Source organism: Hippopotamus amphibius, chromosome 8, assembly GCF_030028045.1.
Source record: "Hippopotamus amphibius kiboko isolate mHipAmp2 chromosome 8, mHipAmp2.hap2, whole genome shotgun sequence".
NCBI classification, from domain to species: domain Eukaryota; kingdom Metazoa; phylum Chordata; class Mammalia; order Artiodactyla; family Hippopotamidae; genus Hippopotamus; species Hippopotamus amphibius.
The window spans coordinates 12,355,227-12,379,528 of NC_080193.1; the positions used below are offsets into that span (position 1 = coordinate 12,355,227).

The following is a 24,302-nucleotide window of genomic DNA, read 5'->3' on the forward strand; positions in this document are numbered from 1 at the left end:
CCCGCCCCGTCCCCGCCCACCCGGAAAGGCTCAGCCCAAGCCCCGCCCCTCCGCCGCAGCCCGCCTTCTCCAGCCTGTCCCGGCCCCGCCCTCCGCAGCGGAGTGCAGTCACGTGAGCCGGGCTGCGGCGCCGATCTCAGTGCAGTCATGGTGGCCCCGATGTATGGCTCCCCCGGCGGCCGCCTGGCCCGGGCGCTGACGCGGGCGCTGGCGCTGGCCCTGGTGCTGGCCCTGCTGGTCGGGCTTTTCCTGAGCGGCCTGACCGGCGCGATCTCAACCCCGAGGGGCCACCGGGGACCGGGTAGGCCTGTCCCACCCGCCTCCCGCTGCCGCTCGGTGCTCCTGGACCCTGAGACGGGCCAGCTGCGCCTGGTGGATGGCCGCCACCCTGACGCCGTGGCCTGGGCCAACCTTACCAACGCCATCCGCGAGACCGGGTAAGGGTTGGCCCGATCTCGCGCGGACCAGCCAAGGGGGAGGGAGTTGCGTGGACGCCGGGCCTCGCCTGCCTCTAGGACCATCCTCTTGCCAGTGACAGTGTCCCATCCTTGTCTCCCTGGGGTCAGTGTCCCATCTCTCAGGCTGCAGCACCGTGGTTGGGTGGGGCTGATGCAGCATCCCTCAGCTCACGGGGACCAGTCCTTTGCCTTCAGCCAGGGATGACAGTACCTCTGTTTCCCTAGTGGTACAGTAACTCCTATCCCCACGTAGGCCGGCACTCTCCCCCTCAAACCCCATCTCACCCCCATGGACCAGAGGGGTGGTAATAGCTCTCCAGCAGAAATTCCACTTCCTTGGTTGTAGCTTACCCCATGGGTGCCAGCCCCCCTGCCTCCTTTCCAGAACCGGAGCAGCAGGACTGAGATTGGATTCCAGACCAGTCTGAAAACCGAGGGTCCCTAAATTCACATAGACCCAGATGGTACCATTGCTTGCCCTCAGCTCCTGGCTTTCCTCCTCTCTTCTGGTCCAGGGGAAAGTCGCTTGGCCGGATACTTAGTATGGAGCCAAGCACTCCGTCTTTGGCAGTAACCATCCCTGTCCTTTCCCTGGGACCCAGGCTATCATTCTGAAGCGTGGCTCTTACCTAACTCCTCTGCGTGTCTGGGCTCTCATTTCCCCATCTGTGGCTTGAATTTTGAAGATGTGCTGTGACAAGGAAGTTGGGTGGTGCCCCTCTCAGACCTTGTACCGGGGCCTGTACCCATTCATTCACTCACTCACTCACCTGGTGCACTTGGACAACAGAGCTGAGGGGGTCCCCATCCTGGGAGTGGGGGACATCTGCCGCAAAGCTTGTCAGCAGGGCCCAGGCCCTGGATCCAGGCTGTGTTGAGGAATCTTAGGGAACCCTGTGTCCCCCCACCCCCCAGCCCCGCCTCTGCCCACACGGTCCCATCCTGGGCTTATCCCAGTGCTTAGACTATATTGCTCCCTCCAGCAGACATGGCTTCTGCCACTGCTGCCCCCATCCATTTTGCTGGCATGCTTTAATTCCTGCAGGTGTTGGGGAGACACAGGACACTGAGGACACCCCGTTCTGGTGTTGTGCGGCCCTTGGGAGGGTACGAGATGGACAGATACTGGAGATTGTGGGGAGAGGAATTGCTGCAGACACAGGAGCTGGGGGGGGGTGGTCTGAGCTGGGAAAGCTCCCCGGGAGAGGAAGCCACAGGGTGGGCTGGCATCTCTGGAGGAAACCAGAGCTCGGTGGCGACGTGACTCTGGCGTGGCGACGTGACTCTGGAATCTGGTGACCCAGTCTCTGCTGACTCATATGGTGTTTGGCCCCACTTAGCAGAGCTAAGAGATGTGAGAATCGCTGCCTGGAATGCTAGCTAGGGGAGGAGGCACAGAGATAAGGCTCAGCATGGGGAGGGGGCTTTGGCCCCAGCAGTTCCCCACAGAGCTGCGTTGCTGTCAGTTACGGAAAACAGAAGTGGGGAGAGGGCTCCCCCAATAGGGCAGGATGGAAAGTTGTTCCAGGCTCAGCTCTGGTGCTGTGTGCTCTTGGGCTAATCACGTCACCTCTCTGAGCTTGTTTCCTCTCTTGAAGGTGGGGCTCGAAGGGAAATTCAGGGGGATCACAGAAAGCACCTCTGTTTCCTAAAAGGAGTGAATGAAAGAGAAAGGAGCAGGTGTCTTCTGCCCCCATTTTACAGATAGGGGAAACTGAGAAGTGAGTCCCGGTCTCTTCCACACTTCTTGCTCTCACCTCACTCTTCCAGCATCTTTCCTGTCCAGTCTGCCCCTTTCCCTCTGGGTTTGACAGCACTTGGGACTATGATGCAGGGAAAACTGTATGGGAAGCCTCCACTTCATAAGCAGGGAAACTGAAGCCCTCAAAGACACCTTCTTTTCTTTCTTTTCTTTTCTTTTTCTTTTGGCCATGTTGCACAGCTTGTGGAATCTCAATTCCCCAACCAGAAATTGAACCTGGGCCGAAAGCAGTGAAAGCGCCGAATCCTAACCACTAGACCACCAGGGAACTTCCCCCAAAGGCACCCTCTTGAGAACTCAGGAGTGAGATGTGAGGAAGACATCTGGGGTGTCCTGGTTTCCAAGCAGCAAAACCTCTGATTTGTGGGTGACTGTCTCATTTTTAGGAGGGTGGAAATCATAGTTTGACTCTTCTGTTCACCTAGGGTTGGGATCCTTCCTCCTTTCTGGCCCCCAGATTTCACCAGATTCTGGGATTGTCAGGATAACTTCCATGGCCCCTTTCCCCATAATCTCTCCTCTTTTAATTGTACTGTATCTGACTCTGGACTGATACTTCCCACAGAGCCTGGAACATTTAGGATTTGATGCTAGGGGATCAGAGATACTCCCAGAGGCAGCGCCTGCACCAGCCAGGGTCTGGCCTTGGTCCTGGGGAGGCCGAACCCTCCAACCTTACCTTTCCCTCCGCTGACCTGATCCCCCATAACCAGCTGATTGACCTAAATCGCCTTTGAGTTGGGAGAGGAAGTAAATACCAATAAGAAGGACTTAACCTATTAGGAAACTGGGAAACAACCCAAATCTACCACCCCACAAGTGGAAACCCAGCCCAATAAAATGAATAAATACCACCCAACTGTTACTGTTTTTTAAAATTTTTATTGGAGTATAGTTGATTTACCATGTTGTGTCAGTTTCAGGTGTACAGCAAAGTGAATCAGTTATACATATACATATATCTCCACTTTTCTTTTTTAGGTTCTTTTCACATATAGGCCATTACAGAGTATTGAGTAGAATTCCCTGTGCAGGTTCCTGTTAGGTATCCAACTGTTTCTTTGAAAAGTCATGAAAGAGAAACATATACCATCAAGAAGGGAAAAGGAGTAATAGCCACAGATACGGTGGTACCTCCCGCATAGTAGGGGGTGTCCCAGGCACATTAGACACTGAAGGGACAGCGATGATGAGCGGAGATTTGAGACCTACTGCTCTTCTGATAAGAACTGTCTGGCTTTTCCCAAACGTGGCCTCTTCATTAGACCTTGGAGTCATCTCAGAGGTATTAGCTGCCCCTGATGTAAAATCACAGCGTGGCCCATAGACTTTCCAGAAAAAAAAAAATTGGGGAAATAGATTCAGTGCAGCCGACTTTTTATTTTTGTCAAGCAAGTGTATTAAAAACAAACCAGAACAATATTTATCGATCTTTGCCCATTTCATCTAATAAAAGATCAGCTATTTTAGAACCAAACAAGCAGGAAGGACATGATCTCTGAATCAGAAACAGTCTAGTGGGGACATTTTGCTTTAGAAACACTCTCTTTTCAGTGGTGTTTTTTTGTTTGTTTGTTTTGGCCAGGGACTGGGGTAGAATCTCGTGAAGTTGTCAGCCAGCATAGCAGTGAGGGATTCCAGAAGCCATTTGCTGATGTCCAGGCCTTCCCATTTTACAGATGGGGACACTGAGGCTGGAAGAGTAAGGCGGTGTGAGGTGAGGCAGGGTCTCAGGTTTCACATCAGTGAGATCTATGTTCAGATCTCTGCCTGGACACTTACTACAGGTGGCCGTCGGCAGCTGCCTCACTTCCGTGATGAGGATGGTGGCAGCTTTGTGGGGGCCTGGAAAAAAAGCATTTGATTAGGGCTTAGGGCCTGAGGCCACAGAGGGATCCTCAGAGATCAGCCTGAGAGGCTCCAGCACTGAAATCCCCTCATGAATGGGAACCTCTCTCCTTCCAAGCTATTCTGGAAAGATAGGCAGAAATCCACATAGCTGGGTTTTCTGAGGACTCAGGCAGAGTGAATAAACCCCATCCAAATCAAATCACCCCAGTTGCCCTTTGGAATAAGGTGGTCCAGGGAGGAATGGAGGAGGCACTTTCTCGAACAAGGGCAGTGACTAATTCCATATTTACGGTACTGCGGCCTGGCTGCGGGGTGTGTGTGTTGGGGGGGGTGGGGATTGTCACTTTCCACTCATCCTTTTCCTTTTCATCCAGCTTGAAAGAGTCACACAGCTCTCTTTTAAGTTTTTATAATTATACAAGCACTTAACTTTTCATGGTAAAAAGTTCTAGCAGATTAGAAAGGTGAGAGGGGTTGTGGAAGGTAAATCACACCCCCATTCTTTCTTTTTACATATAACCACTTAGTTATATATAACTAGTTCTTTCTTCCAGAATTTTCTACATAGAAACAGGCCTAAACATACATACATAGACACTTGTGTATAAGTACTGGTATATGTATCTGTGTGTGTGATGCTTTTGTACATGGGGTTATCCTGAATCTATCATTTGTCCTTCTCTAGTCTTATTTCTTTAAAAAACCTTAGTGTCTGACACCTCTTCAGCACGTGGCAGTCTGCCACATGGTTCTAGAAACCCACTGCATATATGGATAGATTATTGTGTCAGGCCCCTAACACTGGATGTTTCGAGAGGGTCCAGGTTTCCTCAGCTCTGGTCAGAAGTGCCTGGTGGTGGGCTTCCTAGGTGGTGCAGTGGTTAAGAATCCGCCTGCCAATGTAGGGGACACGGGTTTGATCCCTGCTCCAGGAAGATCCCACATGTCGCAGAGCAACAAAGCCTGTGCGCCACAACTATTGAGCCTGCGCTTTAGAGCCTGTGAGCCACAACTATTGAGCCCATGTGCTGCAACTACTGAAGCCCATGCGCCTAGAGCCCGTGCACCACAACAAAGAGTAGCCCCCACTCACCGCAACTAAAGAAAGCCCGTGCACAGCAAAAAAGACCCAACACAGCCAATTAAATAAATTTATTAAAAAAAAAAAAGAAATGCCTGGTGGTCCAGTGGTTAGGACTCTGCACTTCCACTGGTGGGGGCACAGGTTCGATCCCTGGTCAGGGAACTAAGATCCCTCAAGCCAGGTGGTGCAGCCAAAAAAAAAAAAAGTTGCTGCTGCGAGCAAGGACTTTCATCCACATCTGTGAGGGCTGTGTGAGCACCGGTCACAGGATGAGTTCCCAGCTGCTGCCTGTCTGCGGGGTCTCAGCACCATGGCCTTGACTAAGCCTGCTCCCTGCAGAAGGAGAGCTTTTAAGCAGGTGCCAGCTGGAAGAAGGCCACTGGCCTCTCAGTTATAACTGGGGCTTGGTGTCTGAAGGGCATTTTTGGTTTTATGTACTTTGTGTACATAAATTTTCTCTTGATCCCCCGCATTTTTTTTGTTTGTTTTTTTGTTTTTTAATCATGAGGGGATCTGCATACTGGGCCCCGTTTTAAATTTCTTCCCATCACCAAATCTACTGGATCACTCCAAATCTCCCCTCTCATATTCGTGATGAGACACGTATTTAGTGATCATAAAATGTGAGTTTTCTTCTGGCACCTGTCATGGCAACCCTCTGAAGTGGGAATCACTTTGCCCATTTTGCAGATGAGGAAGCTGAGGCCCAGAGAGGTTAAGCAATTTACCCAAAGGTATACAGTCAATAAAAGAGACCCCTGGCGATTCAGATGAAGCCTGAGGGACCCACAAGCCCAGACTCTGTCCTCCACTCTCATTGAAATGTAAGACCTTTACTCTAGTCTCTTGTGCTTTTCTGTCCTTATCTGTGATTATCTGTGAGTCATTAGCCAGAAGTTCATGTCTCTCATATTCCTTTGACAAGAACTAACTCCCTCACCTTCGAGGACAACAGTCCCCCAGAAAACTCAGTTAAGGTAGAGGCTCAGAGCACATTCTCTACAATGCTAGTCTCAACGCCACCACTTACTTGTTGTGTGCCCTCCGGCAAGTGACTTCACCTCTCTGAGCCTCGGGTCCCATATCTGTAAATTGGGAGACTCAAACTCATGTTATAGGGCCTTTGGGAGAATTTAGAGAGAGAAGTGAACATGTGATGTGCTTACCACTGGGGGCTGTTGTTATCCACCATAGCAGGGCCTCATTACCAGTCCCCACAGCTGCATTTTATCTTATGGCTCAAGTTCTTTTGCTTTGGTCTTTTGCTTTGGAACTCTCAGAGCTCAGGCATCCTTCTTTTACTTTCCGTCTCCTCTTTCCCTCCCCCCGCCCCTCAAGCTCCTACTTAAACTTCAAAACCCAGAGCGGCTGTCACTTCTTCTGTAAAGCTTTCCTAGATTTTACTCAGTAGCAGCAGGAGCGTACCTCCTCAGGGTACCCCCATAGCATGGTATTCCTTTTCTCATCATAGCAGTTATATTCATTCTTATATAGCCTCAGTGTCTGGTACCCAGTAGGTACTCAAAGAAGCTTGATTGCCAAAACTATTGGGTGTGAGTATTTTGAAAGTCATTTCCTCTCCTGCGTCTTCTTTGGGACGGAGCTATTCCTGTCCCAGAGCTCTTTGGTGGCTTTGTTGCCAAATTCCTGTGAGACAGTCCTGGCTGAGCCTGGTTCTCCCTGTTGTGCAGCTTCTTCAAGGTCTCATTAGTGTCTTCTGTTGTCCTCATTTTCTTAACAGAAATTGCTTTCAAAGATGTTTCCCTTAGTTACAGAAGTCACCTGGGTGAATATTTTTGTGTCCTTGGAACAAGGATGAAATCCAGAACCATAAAGGAGAGACTGATAGGATGAAACTGAAAGCCACCATATGGCAAAAACAGAAGCAAAAATCACTTAAAATACAGACATTTTCAATATTAGTGACAAGCCAAGGGCTAATATGTATATAGAGAATTTCACCAATCAGCAAGGAGGTGATGGGAGTTCCCTGGTGGTCTAGTGGTTAGGATTCAGGGCTTTCACAGCCATGGCCCGGGTTCAATCCCTCTTCGGGGAACTGAGATCCCACAAGCCGTGGTGCAGCCAAAAAAATAATAATAATAGTAAGATGAGAAAAAGCCACAGTAGAGAAAAATGAGTAAAGGACATGAACCAAAGAACTATAAGTGGCCAATAAGAAATAAGAAAATATATGTAACTTAATTCATTAAAGGATTATAATTAACATTAATGAATTTTTCAACTATCACCTTAGTAAGAAAGAAAAAGATTGATTTTAAGCAAGGGAGTGCACAGACAGGAGTTTGTACATTGTAGAAATGCAGTATATACCCCAGGCATCAGCTGGGGCCTAGTTAGAAATACAGTCTTAGGCTCTACCCCAGATCTCCTGATCAGAATCTGCTTCCTGTGAGCCAGCCTGCCTGGAATTGAATCCTGTCTTTGCCCTTTCTTAGCTCTGTGACCTTTGGTATGTGTATCAGCTAGTACTGGACAACAGTGGCGTGTAACAAACTGCCCCCAAACACAGCAGCTTGAGAAAACAACCATTTATGCACATGGATCTTTGGAGCAGCTGGGGCCGCTCTGCTTCATGCTATAGTTCTACAGAGCTGGTCAGCAGCCTGTATCTCTCGTATTCTTGGGACCAGTGAGCTGCCCGGGCATGTTTCTCTTGTGGCAATAGCAGGGTCACAAGAGGGCAAGTGGAAACATGAGAGGCCCTTTGAAGGCTAATCTCATAATGACACAAGTCACTTCCACCACATCCCGTTGGCCAGAGCAAGTCACATGACATGACTGAGCCCAAATCAAGGGAATGGGGAAGGACACTTGGCCAGTCATAGGAGGGACGTAAAGCCTCACAGCAAAAGGCGTGGATGTGGAGGGAGGGGGTTGCAATGCCATCTACCACAGCAGATATGTAACTGTGTGCTTGAACTTCCTCCTCTTCTATACGATGGAGATGGTAACGGTGCCTGCTTTGCAGGATTGTGGGATTGTTATAAGGACTGGCACATGAGTTAATAGATGTGGGAGTGCCTAGAACAGTGCCTGGTGCAGAGGAAGCCCTCAGTAGATATTAGCTGGTATTATCGTGGGTGAGGGGCGGGGAATGAAGGTTAGTACAGCTCTGGGGGAGGCTGTTTGTCAATTTATATTAAAAGTAAAAATACGTGTGACCTTTGATCTAGCAGTTCCTCTTTCAGGGACTTAGCCTGACATGTGCACAGAGACAGACTGACAGACATTCACGCGAATGGCAGTTCACCACTGTGTTGTTTTCTATGGTTTAAAACTGCAGACGGCTGCATGCCGAGCTGAGGGCCCGGTACACACTCGCCCCCTCGCTGACCAAGTGTCCCCTCTCCTCCCTTTGCAGGTGGGCCTTTCTGGAGCTGCACACAAATGGCCACTACAACGACAGCCTGCAGGCCTATGCAGCGGGTGTGGTGGAGGCCGCCGTGTCCGAGGAGGTAAGGGCCAGACGGGGGAACCCGGGGGCTCCCCCACCCATCAAGTGTGTGCCCCAGGGAGCTTTGGAGGGTGTGTAGAGGGGGCTCCCCTGCCCCCAGCCTTCCATCTAATTGGGGAGAAAAGGCTCACATGTATTTCTGAAAAACTTACACTGGGTACTATTTGATGCATATAAAATATACATGACACATTTCCGAGTTACGAAGCTTAGTAATGAACACACTAAACCCTGGAATGTTACTAATACCGTTGAAGCCTCCCTTTCATCTCCATTCCCCTGCCACCCCTACCCCAGAGACACCCACCCACCACGCTGCATGTGGTGGCTGTCATTCCCTTTCATTCATTCATTCATTCATTCATTTGTTCCTTTATATTGAGATAGAATGCACATGCCATAAAATTCACCATTTTAAAATGTATAATTCAGTGGTTTTCAGTATATTCATAAGGTTGTACAACCACCACCACTGTCTAATTCCAGAACATTCTCATCACCCCAGAAAGAAACCCCATACCCATTAGCAGTCACCTCCCTTTCCCCCCCCGCTCCACGCAGCCCCTGGCAACCGCTAATCTACTTTCTGTCTCAATGGATTTGCTAATTCTGGACAATTCCTATAAAAGGAGCCATACAATATGTAGTCTTTTGCGACTGGCTTCTTTAACTCATTTTCAAGGTTCCTCCGTGTTTTAGTGCGTGCTAGTACTTTTATTCCTTTTTATGGCCAAATAATATGGCGTTATAGGGATCGACTATTTTATCTATCCTTTCATCAGTGGGTGGACATTTGACTATTTCCACTCCCTTCCTTTGGTTAAACTAATTTTACTACATGTGATGAACCCTTAACGTGAGTTTGCTTTACCTGCTTCGGGGCTTTTTAAAAGTGATAATCCCAGATTTCAGAAGGCATCAAGAGGAGGTGAGGCTGTGGTGTGCCGGCCATGTTCCCACACTGTGGGTGGACGTGTGATACCCACGTTGGAAGATAATTTGGCGTTAACTTGTAGAGTTGAACACACACATGCCCTAGGACCCAGCGGCCCTGCTCCTTAGGTGTGTACCCTAGAGGTGACATGAGGAGTTCAAAGCAGCCCGGAGGCGGACACACATACACACACACCACCGGCAGGTGCGTGGGTAACCAGATTGCACTACCATAGCATAGCACAGGATCACAGAGCAGTGAAAATAAGCAGCGTGGATGGGTCTGAGAGGCAAGCTGGTGAGAGCGACAGAGCCCATCACCGGAGATGGCGTACAGTGTGGCAGCCTTTTATAAGCTCCCTCTCCTCGTTCTGACACCCCGTTGCAGTTCGAGATGCCCTCCTGGGACCTCGACGTCTGGTGAGGTGTCAGACACTGGGTCAGGCCAGCTCTGTTTTGGGTGCTTGGCAGCAAATGAGACAGGATTCCATCTCTCGAGGGCCTCGTAGCCTGAGCCAGGAACACTGAGACAAGGCCCGGAGCGGTTCTCATGTGAGGAACCCCAGACACACGCACCAGGGGCTTTCCCCACGTTGTCTCGCTGAGCCTGCACACCAGCCCCCATGGGAGGCTCTCCGTCAGCTGGGGTGCCGGGGGCGACTGGCCTCATGTGGTCTTTCAGCCCCCAGCAGGCCGGCCCAGCTTGACGTCGGGGCAGAGCAGTGGGGAAGGCCTCTTGAGGGCTGGTGGGACTGGCACAGGTAGGACTTGCCAAGTTCACTGCTGTGTCCTCAGTGCTCAGGGCAGGACATAGTAGGTGCTCAAAAAAAATGGTAGTTGAGTGACTGAATACATTTATAGACGGGGGGGTCCCCAGTAACAGAGGAGGTGTAATCTAGGACAGACTGTGAATGCAGGAGGCTTTCAGAGGAGGGAGACATCCAGAGGTGTTGGGCCCTGGTAGGGGTGAGAGCTGGCTGGGTGAGAAGGGCCCTCGAGGAGAGAAGCCAGCGTGAGCAAAGGTGCAGAGGTGTCCTCACCAGGGCTCCTAGACTCTTTGGAGACCTGGTTGGGAGTAAGGTCCCTGAGCCCGAGTGGGGAGCCAGTGGGGTCCCTGGGGAAGAGCGCAGCCCTGCTGCCCTGCCCCTGCCCTCGCCCACCTCCCCCGCCCCGCAGCTCATCTATATGCACTGGATGAACACGGTGGTGAATTACTGCGGCCCCTTCGAGTATGAAGTCAGTTACTGCGAGAGGCTCAAGAAGTTCCTGGAGGCCAACCTGGAGTGGATTGAGAAGGAGATGGAGTTGAACAATGGCTCTGCTTACTGGCACCAGGTGGGTGCGGCCCCCATGCCCAGAGGGCTGGGACGGCAGGTTGGATCTGCTTCAGGGACCTGCTACACTGAGGCTGCTACTGTTCCAGCTGGCCAACCTATCTGTTCCCTGCTCCTCTTAGCCAGCCCTTTCTCCCTCCCTCCCTCCTTCATCCATCCACCTACCTGTCCTCCCATCCATCTACTCATCCATCCACAGATCCATCCAGTCTTCCCTCCCTCCATGTCCATCCTTCCCTTTCTCCTTCCCATCCATCTGTCCACCCACCCACCCACCCATCCATCCATCTACCCATTCATCTATCCACACACCCATCACTGACCCATCGATCCATACACCCAGCCATCCATCCATGCATCTAGTTTGTCAGCCTATTCGTCCATCCACCCACAAGCCTGTCCATCTTTCACTCTCTTCTCATTTATCCGTGTCACCTGCCTGCCCACCTTAGCCTAGTTGTCAGATCTTCTATCCACCCACCTTGCTGGTACACACCATCTGCTTGCCTGATCTCTCAGTTCATCATCTACCTGTTTGTCCATCTACCCTCCCATCTACCTGCTCAGCTATCTTTCTGACCGACCACCTTCCCTGCTTCATTCCTCCCCTTCCTTCTGGCCAGGGCCTAGGCACCTCTCAGTCTGTCCATCTGTTGGTCCATCCCCTCTGCTCTGTGTCTGCTCCTCATACCTCTCGCCAGGGGCTGCCCAGTTCTCCCGGGGTGATGCCCACACTCCTTAATGTGGCCTCCACACCCTACTGCACCCTCTCCCTCACCAGCCTCCTCTCCTGCTGACCTTGATCTGTGCTCCAGCCTCCCTGGCCTCCTCCCAGTTCCTTGAACAATGTATGTTACCTCTTGCCTCAGGGCTTTAGAATGTGCTGTTCCTTCTGCTGGAACACTCTTCCTCCTCCCCCTCTGCCTGGCTCACCCCCACCATTCCTCACCTCTGCGTCTGCTCCCTGCACTTCTTCATAGCGCTCTTGTGAGGCATTCAGGGTCTGTCTTCAACACAAGGACAAGGCAAGGACCACATCCTCTTTGTCCACTACGTTATCCCCAGTACCTAGCACAGGGGCTGGCACACAATAAGTGCTTTATAAGTGAAGGTTTGTTGAGAATTTACAGATGAAGGAATGAATCCATCTGGCCCATCTCTCCATGAATCCATCCATCTGCTTCAGCGCCTGCCTGAACATCTGTCCTTCCCTCCACCTTCCTGTCCATCTAGATGATTTCCTTTCTCTCTGTCCTTCTCTTCTTTAACTCGGCAGCCACAATCCATCTCTCAGTCCTGCCTGTCCATCCATCCATCCATCCATCCATCCATCCATCTATCCTTTTGGCCATCCATCTTACAGATGCTTGCTAAGTGCCTGGTGTATGTCCAGCACAGGCCAAGGCCCCATGGGGGACACAGTGATATACTGCATGGTTATAGAACAATGACAGTGACAGTGGGAAGAAGTCAGCCACGTGAGACAAGTACCCTGAATCAGCAGTACAGCCACTAACTAAACTCAGAACAGGGAGCAGTCAGCAGTGGGCCAGGGCAGGCCGGGGGGCTTCCTGGAGGAAGTGGCTTTGAGCTGGGCTCTTAAGTGGGGGTGATTTGGGGTTGGCACAGGATGGAGACATATAGTTCAGTGATGGCAGGAGAGTGCTTGGCATGGTGGCGGTTAAGGAGGGGGGCCAGGGCTGGCTGGAGCCTGGAGGGTGCACCTGAGTCTCTCTCACTGGAGCCCCTCCCTTTGCAGGAGATGGCGAGAGCCTGGGGGAGAGGCCTCACCCTCCCTCTGCCCCCTGCCCTCTGCCCTCTCCCCCTCCCCCTAGGTGCGGCTGACCCTCCTGCAGCTGAAAGGCCTAGAGGACAGCTATGAAGGCAGTGTGACCTTTCCAACTGGGAAGTTCACCATCAAACCCTTGGGGTTCCTGTAAGTGCCACCCCCAGAGTGGACAGGGCAGGGGAAAGGGCCACACACCTTATAGTCAGACAGACCTGGGTTCCAGTACCGGCCCTGTCACTTCCTGGCTACGTGGCTTCAGACTGGTCATCGGACCTCCCAGTGCCTCAGCTTCCTCCTCTGTGATAATGGGTACGTAATGGCACTCTCAGTAGGTGTGGTAACCCTCTGGCACCCTGGCCCTCTGCAGACTGTTGCAGATCGCTGGGGACCTTGAAGACCTAGAGCTGGCCCTGAATAAGACCAAGACCAAGCATGCTTTGGGCTCTGGCTCCTGCTCCGCCCTCATCAAGCTGCTGCCTGGTCAGAGTGACCTTCTGGTTGCCCACAACACTTGGCACTCCTACCAGTACATGCTACGCATCATGAAGAAATACTGGTTCCAGTTCAAAGAAGGACCCCAAGGTGGGTAGATGTGGGTGGATCTGTGTGTGTGAGCATGAATGTGGGTACACAGAGGGGACAGTACTAGGAGGTATGGGCCTTGGCCCTATGTATACTGAGGTCACCATAAAGCCACTCTAAGAGTTCATGTTATTTTTAACATGTTTATTTCCTTTTAATTTTTATCTCACAGGTGTATCAGTAAGCTACTGCTGCATAACAAATCACCCCAAATTTAAAACAACAAAGGTTTAAAACACAGCCATTTATTTTTGCTCACATGTCTATGGGTCACCTGGGTGATTTTGTTATTCTGGGCCAAGCCTGCTGATCTTGGCTGGGCTCACCAATGCTTCTGTAGTCAGCTGGGGTGAGCTGGCTAATCTAGGATGGCCTCATCTGCATGTCTGGGGGTTTTCTGTCAGCTGGGATGATGTGACAGCTGGGCTACATGGTCTTTCATCCTCCCACAGGCTAGCTCAGGCTTGTTCATGCGACATCTGGGTAGGGAAGTGTGGAAGGCCTCTTGAGGTCTGATCGAAACTGGCACAACATTCTGTAGCTCAAAGCAAGTTAATTGGCCAATTCAGATTCAAGAAGTGGGGAAACAGACCCCATCATGTGATGTAAGGAAGTGCAGAGTCACATTGCAGATAACGTGGATACAAGCATGGGGAGAATTAGAGCCATTTTTGCAAACAACTACGCAGGAATGGACGAACATGTTCTTCCTGGCAATTGTGAAACCCTTGTCACTGAGGCCCAAGTACCCTGTAGTGTGCCCCATCATTCCTGGCCCCAGCATCAGCCCCAGAGGTCGCCACTGCCAAACGTTTGCAGTGCCTCCTTCTTGGCCAAACTTAAAAATTTAATGTTGCAAGGAGGTGACGAGAGGGTGGGGAAATGTATACCATCATTCACGGCTAACAGGAGTGTGAACTGGCACGGCCACTTTGAAAAGGAGCCCAGCCAGCGGTGTCTAACAAAATTTAAAATCTGTCTCGCCCGTGATCCAGCAACCCTCTGGCTCAGATCTGTCCCTGGAGAAACATTTCTGTTTCTGCACAGGGACTGTGTACATGGATGTCAACTGCAGTAGTGGTTTGGAAACAGCCTAATGCCCATTCATTTAAATTTAAACTTCGAAATTGACATTTGCACAGAAAAGCGTGCTCATAAGTGTACGGCTGGAATTTCTGCACACACCTATGTGTAGCACCCAGATTTAGAGACAACATTCCCAGCCCCCAGAAACTTCCTTCCTGTCCCTTTCCAGGCACTGCCCCCACCCCGTAGTGACTTCTCACAGCCGGGGTCAGGTTTGTTGAATTTGGAATGTTTTACAAATGGAATCGGGCAGGACGGGTTTGTTTGTATCTGTGAGTTTCACCCATGCTGTTGTCTGTAGCTCCAGGTCTGTCGTTCCCATTGCCATGCATCCGCTGACATCTTAATATCTTTTAAAAACCTACATAAGTCATATGTGTATGTTATAGAAAATTGGAAAACACAGCAAAACACACACACAGTGAAAGTCACTGGAATACCCCACAACCCACAAGAGATCATTTCTGTGAACATCTGGTTATGTTTTTTCCCTAGACTTTAAAAAATGTACGTCACGTTTCCATTTGCTTTAACTTATTTTTATTATACTAGTAATACGTGAATACGTTGTCACTGTCACAAATTCCAGCAATAGAGATGAAGAAATACATCTCCCTTGACACCCTCCACCCAAATTCCAGACCTCTCCTAAGAGGAAAGCACTGATGCCACTTTGGTTTGGATTCATCTAAATTTGGGGGGATGCATTTGCATGTGTATATATAGGGACCTTTTTAAAATTAATAGACTTTGTTTCTTAGAAAAATTTTAGGTTGACAGCTCAATTGAGTAGACAGTACAGAGAGTTCCTATGTACCCCCCTTCCCAGTTTCCCCTGTGATGAGCATCTTACATTAGTGTCGTCCAGTTTCCCCTGTGATGAGCATCTTACATTAGTGTTGTTCGTTGGTTACAGTTGGTGAACCAATAGTGATACATTATTATCCACTGAAGTCCGTGGTTTACATCCACGTTCACTCTTTGTATAGTAGAGCTTTATGGATTTTTGACAAATGCACAATGGCTTGTATCTGCCATTACAGTATTCTACAGAATAATTGCACAGCCCTAAAAAGTTTGCTTTCTGGGTTTTTTAAAAAACATAAGTAAGATCATGCTGTATGGATTGTTTGCAGCTTGCTTCTCTTGCTCCACAGCCGGCCTTGGAGAATTTTCGACATTGCCATGTTTGGTCCACCTTTTAACGGCTGGATGTTGAATTTTAAGTAGTCCCCAGTTGAGGATTTGGGCCATTTCCAGGTCTTTGCTGTTTGTTTCTCCCTCCCTACCTTCCTTTCTTCCTTCCTTCCGTATTTATTTGTTTATTTACGTAGCCACACCACAAGGCTTGTGGAATATGAGACCTTAGTTCCCCGATCAGGAACCGAACCCAGACCCTCACCAAAGAGACTGAGGAGTCCCAACCACTGGACCACCAGGGAATTCCCTGGTCTTTGCTGTTTCAAACAGTGCTATAGCAAGCTAGTGCGCCCCCAGACATGTTTTCTAGTGGAAACGCTGGGTTACAAGATGAGCATAATCAAAGTTGTAGTTTCTAGCTAGATACAGCCAAATTGGCTCCAAAAATGGTTGAACCAGTTTATGCTTCTACTGCCATTCTGTGAATATGTTGTCTTTCCTCACAGCCTTGCCAGCACAGGGTATTTTGGTTCATTGCAATTTTTTTGCTGTCCTGCTGGGTGATAAATGACATCCCAGACTAAGTTTGTTCTGTTTTTTATTGTTTTTGTTGTATTTACTTTATTGATGGATAACTTAAATATACATGTAGAGTGTATAATTTGATGGGTTTAGACAAACACATGCAGTCGTATAAACACCATTCTGTAAAGATAGAACATTCCCATCTTCCTAGACAGTTCCCTGTGACCTTTGCAATTAGCCTCCACCCCTCTCCCCAGGCAACCGCTCTTCTGATTTCTTTCCCATGGTGTTATATTTGCCTATTTAACTTATTCACATAAAATTAACTGTTTTAAAGTGAACAGTTCAATAGCATTTAGTACGTTCACAATGTTGTGCAGTGGCCACCTCTATCTAGTTTCAAAATATTTTCGTCACTCGAAGAGGAAACCCTGTACCCATTGAGTAATCACTCCCTTTTCCCACTCGTCCCAGCCCCTGGCAACCACTAGTCTACTTTCTACCTCCGTAGATTTGCCTGTTCTGGACGTCCCATAAAAATGGAAGCATACCATGGTGCTTTTCTTATGACTGGCTTCTTTCACTCAGTATCATGTTTGCAAGGCTTCTCCGTGTCGTAGCAGGTGTCAGCACTTCGTTCCTTTTTCCGATTGCCTAACATTCTGCTGTATGGAGATACTACAGTTTGTTTATCCACCCATCTATTGGTGAATATTTGGGTTATTTCTTTTTGTCTTCCACACTAATTTGTAATAATTAAAACAAATTACTCAAGTCATAGATATTCACTGCAGAAAGTTAGAAAATATAGTGGAGCACAAAGAAGGAATAAAAATCACTTGTAACCTGCCCTGCCCCCAGCCCTGAAAACCATTGGTGTTGGTTGTTTCCCCTTCCAGTTTTAGCTGTTCAGTGATGCCTTTGCTCTTTTTACTTCTATCCATTCGTTGATTATACAAAAATAGCTCCTTTGGTCCATCCCCTCATCCCCAGGGGCCCTCATCTCCACCCCAGAAACCTTTGTACCTGAAGCCCATCCCTTGACAAGTGCTGGTCTGGTTACGCCAGTGCCCTTGATGGTAGGCCTGCTGGGTACCCACTGTTGTGCAAGAAGCTCTTTACCTCCACAATCTCGTAAATTAAATCCCTACAACTGCTGTGTGTGGGGTGAAGGATTATTATTAGCAGTTTGTGGATAAAGAAACTGAGGCTCAGAAAGGCTAAGTAACTTGCCGTAAACCAAACAGTTGGTAAGGGGCTGAACCGAGATTCTGCCCAGGTCTCCTCCCTCCAAAGCCCGTGCCACCTCACTTCCTGGTAGGCATCCAAAGGAAATAAAATCTTGAGGAAATGTCTGCATCCCCATGTTCATGGCAGTTTTCACGATAGCTGAGATATGGAAACAACCTAAATGTCCATCGCCAGATGAATGGATACAGAAAATGTACACGTACACACACACACACACACACACACACACACACACGCACATAAAATACGTACAATGGAATATTATTCAGCTGCAAAAAGAAGGAAATCCTGCCATTCGCGACAACATTGATGAACGTGGAGGACATTATGCTGAGTGGAATAAGTCAGAGAAAGGCAAATACTATATGATCTCACTTCCATGTGGCATGTAAAAAAGTTGAATTCCCTGCTGGTCCAGTAGTTAGGACTCCACACTTTCACTGCCAGGGGCCCAGGTTCTATTCCTGGTCAGGGAACTAAGATCCTACAAGCAGTGAGATTCAGAAAGAAAGAGAGAGAGAGAGAGGGAGAGGGAGGGAGGGAGGGAGGGAAAAGAAAAGAAAAGACGAGAAAAGAAAAGAAAAAGAGTAGAATGGTGGTGGCTGGGGGCTGGGGGGAGGGGGAAAGGGGGAGATGGTCAGAGAATACCAACTCCCAATTAGAAGACAAATTCTGGAATCTAAAGCACAGCGTGGCGACTGTAGTTAACAACACTGTATTGTGTACTCGAAACTTGCCAAGAGAGTAGAACTGAAGTGTTTTCACCACACACACGCGGCAAAGGTAACTATGTGAAGTGATGAGTGTGTAAATCCGTTGATTGTGGGCACATTTTCACAATGTCTGTGTCTGTCCAAACAGCACAGTGTGCACCTTAGACAATTTTTGTTTGTCAGTTGTGCCTCAATAAAGCAGGGGATAAACCCTCTCCCTCCCCACCCCAAAACAAAGTTTGTGCTCTCAGCCTTTTGGGTATTTGCTCTCTGAATTATCTTTTTTACAATAGGATTTTGCAATTAAAAAAAAAAAAGGGAAAGCCAAAAAAAGGTATAGTAATCCAAAAAATGTCTCTCATATATATATTTCTACTAGCTTTTACACAAATGGCCTGGTTTGCTCACTCTCAGGGAGGATGGAGTGGGGGCTTCCTCTGAAGCCTGCTGCTCCACCTGCAGACTCCCAAGGCTTGTTGGGTGGGGATGTGGGGGTCTCCATATGGGCTTGTCTGACCAGCCCACCCCGACCCGGGCTCACTCTCCCCACTGCAGAGCAATCTACCCCGGCTCCCGGCAACAGGGTGACCTTCTCATCCTACCCTGGTACCATTTTCTCCTGTGATGACTTCTACATCCTGGGCAGCGGACTGGTGAGTCATCCTCCAGTATCACTTCTCTCCTCAGGGCAGCTTCTTACCCAGCAGGTCAGGTGCGGGCAGGCAGACACAGCCTCCCCCCGACCCCCCAACCCCAGGGCCGAGGCTGTCCTCCACCAGGAGGCGCTTGTACAACGTAGATCCCCAGGTCCCACCCGGGGCCTCCAGACCCTGCAGCCGGCCTGGGACTCTGCATTGTCATGCAGCTCCTCAGAAATTGTTGGTTTGGGCCCTTTTGAAATATCCTTGGCCCCAGTGACCTCATTTTGTGTTTATGTATTTAGGACAAGCCGTCTCTCTCCCTACCATGACTCTGCTCTTTCCCGTTCTGCCTTTCCTCTTGTTTTCCACAAAACCCCCTCAAAACCTGGCGAGGTTTTCTGAATAAATGTTGTTTACAGTGTGTTGTTTTTATCGGTTTTCCTGGCTGGCCTCCAAACTCGTTTAGAAATCTGTTCCTGGCACCTCTCGCCGCCGCAGCAAGCCCTGTGGTCGCCAGGGCAACACTGCAGAGGAGAAAAAACATCACTTAAAAAAAAACAATCCTAGATGCAGATGACTCCAATTCCTGGGGAGGGGAGAGGAAGGGGCTCTTTCTCTTCTATTACTTTGTGAGAGGAGCGTGGGATTTAGTCCCCTTAAATGTGGGAAGAAGCATGAGAGGGGCCAGGCAGTGGGTGAGGGGACCCCCTTGCTGCGGTCCGGGGCCGGGAAAGCGGGAGTGAAGCCGGGGGAAGGACAGTTGAAATGGTTTGATCCAGTTACCTGAAAAGTGTCGGGGCAGGAAATTTACCTTCCATTGGAGTTCTTAACTGTTCTTATGTCACGGACTTCTTTGGCAATCAGTGAGCTGTGAACCCCTTCTCAGAGTAAAGCTTTTAAATGCACAAGTCAACATATATGGGATTATAAAGGAGACCAGTTTTATTGACATGCATTTATCGAAATGTTCTGTAAATAAGCTTTGAATGTAATATACACGCATACACTGTTTTATTGAACTTTGCAGATACTGCAATTTTTACAAATCGAAGGTTTGTTAACAACCCTGCCTCGGGCAAATCTATTAGCTCCATTTTTTTTTTCCCAACGGCATTTGCTCATTTCATATCTCTGTGTCACATTTTGGTAATTCTCCCAATATTTTAAGCTTTTTGATTATTACTGTGTTTGTTATGGTGATCTGTGATCAGTGATCTTTAATGTGACTATTGTAATCAGTTTTTTGTTTTTTGTTTTTGCTTGTTTTCTATTTTAAAGGTAAGGTATGTACATTGGTTTTTAAGACATAATACTGTTGCACACTTAATAGACTATAGTATATAGTGGAAACATAACTCTTATATGCACAGGGAAATAAACAAATCCACGTGACTTGCTTTCTTGCGACATTTGCTGTACTGTGGTGGTCCCGCAATATCTCTGGGGTCCACCTGTATGTGCTGCTTTATTAGCACGTTCAATGAGAAACTCTAGGGACTTCCCTGGTGGTCCAGTGGTTAAGACTCTGTGCTCCCGATGTAGGGGGCACAGGTTTGATCCCTGGTCAGGAAACTAAGTTCCCACAGGCCGCAACGCGTGGCCAGAAAAAAAAAAAGCAACTCCAGTCTCCAGTTGCAGGTGGGCGGCCTGCCATGATTTAGAAGTACAAGGAGCATAAACGGTATCTTGAGATGTGTGCAGTCCTGTCCTATGTGGGAAAACGTCTATGATTTCTGTTGGTGACGGTCTTGGGTACCGCTAATAACACTGTGGTGTGTCACCTGTATCAGCAATGGAAGGAGATGCTGCATTTCAGTTTGACATCAGTGAAAATGAAGATGTAATGTTTTCCCACCCAAGTCCACCGACTCCTTGAGCACTGCCCCAGGTTGAGTACAACCCTTGGCACAGAGAGAGGAAACTGCCCTCCAGGGCTTTCGAGGCCATGCGGGTCTGAATCCCAGCGATGACTTGGGACACTAGAGGGGTGAGGAGGGTACAGTTTGGAGGGAGTGGGAGAAGCTGTTCCTACCTGGGCATTGCTATTGAGAGTCTTGCTTTGCAGATTCCTCTTCTCTTTTTTTTTTTAAAGCAAGTTTGTTTCTTTTATTTATTTGGTTGCACCGGTCCGGGTCTTAGTTGCAGCAAGCAGGCTCCTTAGTTGCGGCTCGAGGGCTCCTTAGTTGCGGCATGCAAACTCTTAGTTGCAGCATGTGGGAACTAGTTCCCTAACTGGGGATCGAACCTGGGCCCCCTGTATTGGGAGCTCGGAGTCTTAACTACTGCGCCACCAGGGAAGTCCCTGCAGATTCCTCTTTGAAACATCATGTTTATGGCTACTGCTACCTCTTAGTTGTTTTCCAGCATATAAAAAAAGAAGAGGCATGCTAATATCCTGCTGTAGGAGAGCAAGCCCTGATTTCAGAGTTGGAAATTTGGGGATCAGATCTTGGCCCGTCCCCTTAGTGGCCATGACCTTTTGGCAAGCCTCTTAGCTTCTCCGGGCCTCAGTTTACCTTTAAAGAAGACAGGGACATTAGTAGCCATGTTGTGTTTCCCCCGGGAGGGCTGTAAGAATTCATGGAGATTCTGGTAGTCCGCCAGGGAAGGGGGTAGAGATGGGATGCATTCTCTCTGGGGAAAGAGTGGACCCACTTGGTAGGGGGAGTGGGTCCTGTAGAAGTGGCACCCTGGGCTGTCGTAGGGGCTGTTCCCCAGAGCAGAGCTGCCCGCATGATCTTGATCATAAACCCCCTGAGTGCTCATCCAAAGAGCCAGTGAGGAACATGCACCTAAGCCAGGATATGAGGTTTTAGAAAACTAGGCAACGATTTTGAACCACGATGGATGCAACGCTGCCACGTGGTGGCAGCATGCCCTGGTTGTGAGTCAGGGGACCCTTTCATGCAACCCCCCCCCCCCCGGCTCTCCCACAGGTGACCCTGGAGACCACTATTGGCAACAGGAACTCAGCCCTGTGGAAGTACGTGGAGCCCAAGGGCTGTGTGCTGGAGTGGATGCGCAATGTCGTGGCCAATCGCCTGGCCTTGGATGGGGACTCCTGGACCGATATCTTCAAGAGGTTCAACAGCGGCACGTGAGTGGGCTCCTGGCCCCGTGGCTGTCCCACCCAACCTCCCCACTGATGCTCAGACCCCGGGGGACCTGACATGGCACCAGGGCCACACACCCTCTGCAGAGTGCTCTCCTTGTTTTATATGTGGGGAAACTGAGGCACAGGAAGGAAGGGATTTGCCCCCCCAGGGGAAGGACAGAAGACACTTGGAACTTGAGACCTCTGGGAACAGAAGGGAAGGCTGTCTGAGGAGGTGGACATGAGTGGGTGGGGGCCCTGTGAGCCAAAGACACTGAAGCTGGATAGGGCAGGGTCTTAGAACATTGGGCAGAATTGACCTTCATTCCAGTAAGCACTAGGGAGCCATAGACGCCTCTGGAGCAGGTAAGCAGCATGATGAGAGAGAAGTCTGAGGACGCCTGGTCAAGCTGCAGGGTCCGGGTGGTGGTCGGATGGCTGGACACACCCAGACCACCCCAGCGCCATGATTCCCGGCTGTGTGTGCCCTGGGGGCAGGGGGAGGCTGGGGCAGTGGCCCCAAGGTCTGTTCAGCCCTCCTTCCTTGGGCATGGCAGGTACAACAACCAGTGGATGATCGTGGACTACAAGGCATTTGTCCCCGGTGGGCCCAGCCCTGGGAAAAGGGTGCTTACCATTCTGGAGCAGATCCCGTGAGTACCCGGAAAGGGGCAGGGCACTGCAGCAGAGGGAACTGCCTAGGCGGAGGCCTGGAGGTACCTGAAACAAGTGCAGGAAGGGAAACCACGGGAAGGGAAACCTCAAGAAGGCGAGCCGGGAGGAGAGGGCAGTCCCTGATCGGGGCTAAAGATTCGGGACGTAGTCTACCCCCAGGCGATGGGGAGCCAGAGGGAGTCCTTGAGCAGGGCAGCGCCCAGAGGAGCCCCCTTTCTCACCACTCCTGCCCCATCTCTCCTCCCGGTCGCAGGGGCATGGTGGTGGTGGCCGACAAGACCTCAGAGCTCTACCAGAAGACCTACTGGGCCAGCTACAACATCCCGTATGTCCCCCCCTTCCTGGTATTCCCCACCCTTTGCTGAGCTTTCCATGCTGGGGAGGGGTCCTTTCCTCCCAGGTGATTCTTTAACTCCACAAAGAAACCCACCCCACCCCCTTTTTTTTTTTTGCCAGGAAAGCCCTGACGGTTTTAGGGTACCGTTGTGAGGTCGGCATCCGTACGGCCTCCCAGTTGGCACCCACCGCAGGGTGGTGGGGGGCGGCCTGGCTCAGGTGCCGACCCGTGCCATGGTTCCCCAGCTGGAGCTGCTTTAACTGGGCTGCACACCCAGCACCTCTTGACCCTCACTGTGCTTTACCTGGGTTGTAATCTCCTTTGACCCGTACAGCCAGCGTGTGTGGTCGCCACGGCTCCTGTTCCCATTTCACAGATGATGAAACTGAGGCCTTGAGGAAGTACCTAACTTTCCCAAGGTTCCATAGCTGGTCAACGGTGAAGTCAGGATTTGAACCCGCGTCTCTTGGACCCTGGCGCCCTAGCTTGGACACTCCACCAAGCCACCCCACAGCACAAACGAGAGACATGATCACTGCTCTCCCGACTGTTGTGGTGGTGTTAACGTTCTGGCACGACTGCCACGGCCGGGTGACGTCAGTAGGGCCTTGAGTGACTGTCCTCGTCCCCGGCAGGTCCTTCGAGTCTGTGTTCAACGCCAGTGGGTTGCCGGCCCTGGTGGCCCGCTTTGGGGACTGGTTCTCCTATGACGGGAGCCCCCGGGCCCAGATCTTCCGACGGGACCAGTCGCTGGTACACGACCTGGACTCCATGATCCGGCTTATGAGGTGCGCGGGGGACTGCGAGCCCATAGACATATGGTGGAGCTTTGTTGTAACTCATTTCACCCTCCCAACAAGCCCGGGGAGGGGCGGCGCAGAGGCGGTGTAAGTGTGTAGCGGCCGGGACAGCAGGACCGAGGCAGCGCTCAGCTGAGCCCTGTTGCCGCCCTCCTGTTAAGGGCGAGGATGCTGAACCGCTGTGGAGCGATCGTGCTGTGCTGGGCTCCGAGCTTGGGAGTGGGAAACGGGCACAGAACATGTCCCCACAGTCCTTGGGGAGCACCCTGTCCCGTGGGGGATGCAGAAACCCATCCCACATTCAACACTGATGTGGACGTGTAACTAGGGCCGTCTGAGCTCCAGGAAATGCTATGAAGGGGTCTCTCACCTGGCCTGGGATGGAGGCCTGGAGAGGGATGCCTGGAGGGAGGGCCGGTGGAGCCGAGGCTGAGAGGCTGAGTGATGCGTGTGGAGGTGACGGTGGGTGGTGGGTGATGGAAGCCCAGGTGGTGGGAGGGAGCCGGGCACATTGAAAGCAGGCGGCTGGGTCAGGGGGCTGCCGCCAGGAGTCTGGCCTCCCCTCCCAGCACGACTGATGTTTCTCTCTTTCCACATCCAGGTACAACGACTTCCTGCACGACCCCCTGTCCCTGTGCAAAGCTTGCAACCCCAAGCCCAACGGGGAGAACGCCATCTCGGCCCGCTCCGACCTCAACTCAGCCAACGGCTCCTACCCCTTCCAGGCCCTGCACCAGCGCTCCCACGGGGGCATCGACGTGAAGGTGCC

At 50.5% G+C, this 24,302-nt stretch overlaps 1 protein-coding gene across 1 annotated transcript in view; it reads left to right on the forward strand.

Moving 5' to 3' along the window:
* Nucleotides 1-113: 113 nt before the first annotated feature.
* The window catches only part of PLBD2 (phospholipase B domain containing 2), a 28,052-nt gene continuing 3,863 nt past the window's right edge, over nt 114-24,302 (forward strand). The window contains exons 1-11 of the mRNA XM_057744494.1: nt 114-437; nt 8,541-8,634; nt 10,743-10,901; nt 12,736-12,836; nt 13,057-13,271; nt 18,542-18,639; nt 21,564-21,724; nt 22,279-22,374; nt 22,650-22,721; nt 23,369-23,521; nt 24,135-24,297. Of these exons, the coding sequence (XP_057600477.1) occupies nt 148-437; nt 8,541-8,634; nt 10,743-10,901; nt 12,736-12,836; nt 13,057-13,271; nt 18,542-18,639; nt 21,564-21,724; nt 22,279-22,374; nt 22,650-22,721; nt 23,369-23,521; nt 24,135-24,297 (1,602 nt within the window). The 5' untranslated portion in view covers nt 114-147. The remainder of the gene's footprint in view (nt 438-8,540; nt 8,635-10,742; nt 10,902-12,735; nt 12,837-13,056; nt 13,272-18,541; nt 18,640-21,563; nt 21,725-22,278; nt 22,375-22,649; nt 22,722-23,368; nt 23,522-24,134; nt 24,298-24,302) is intronic.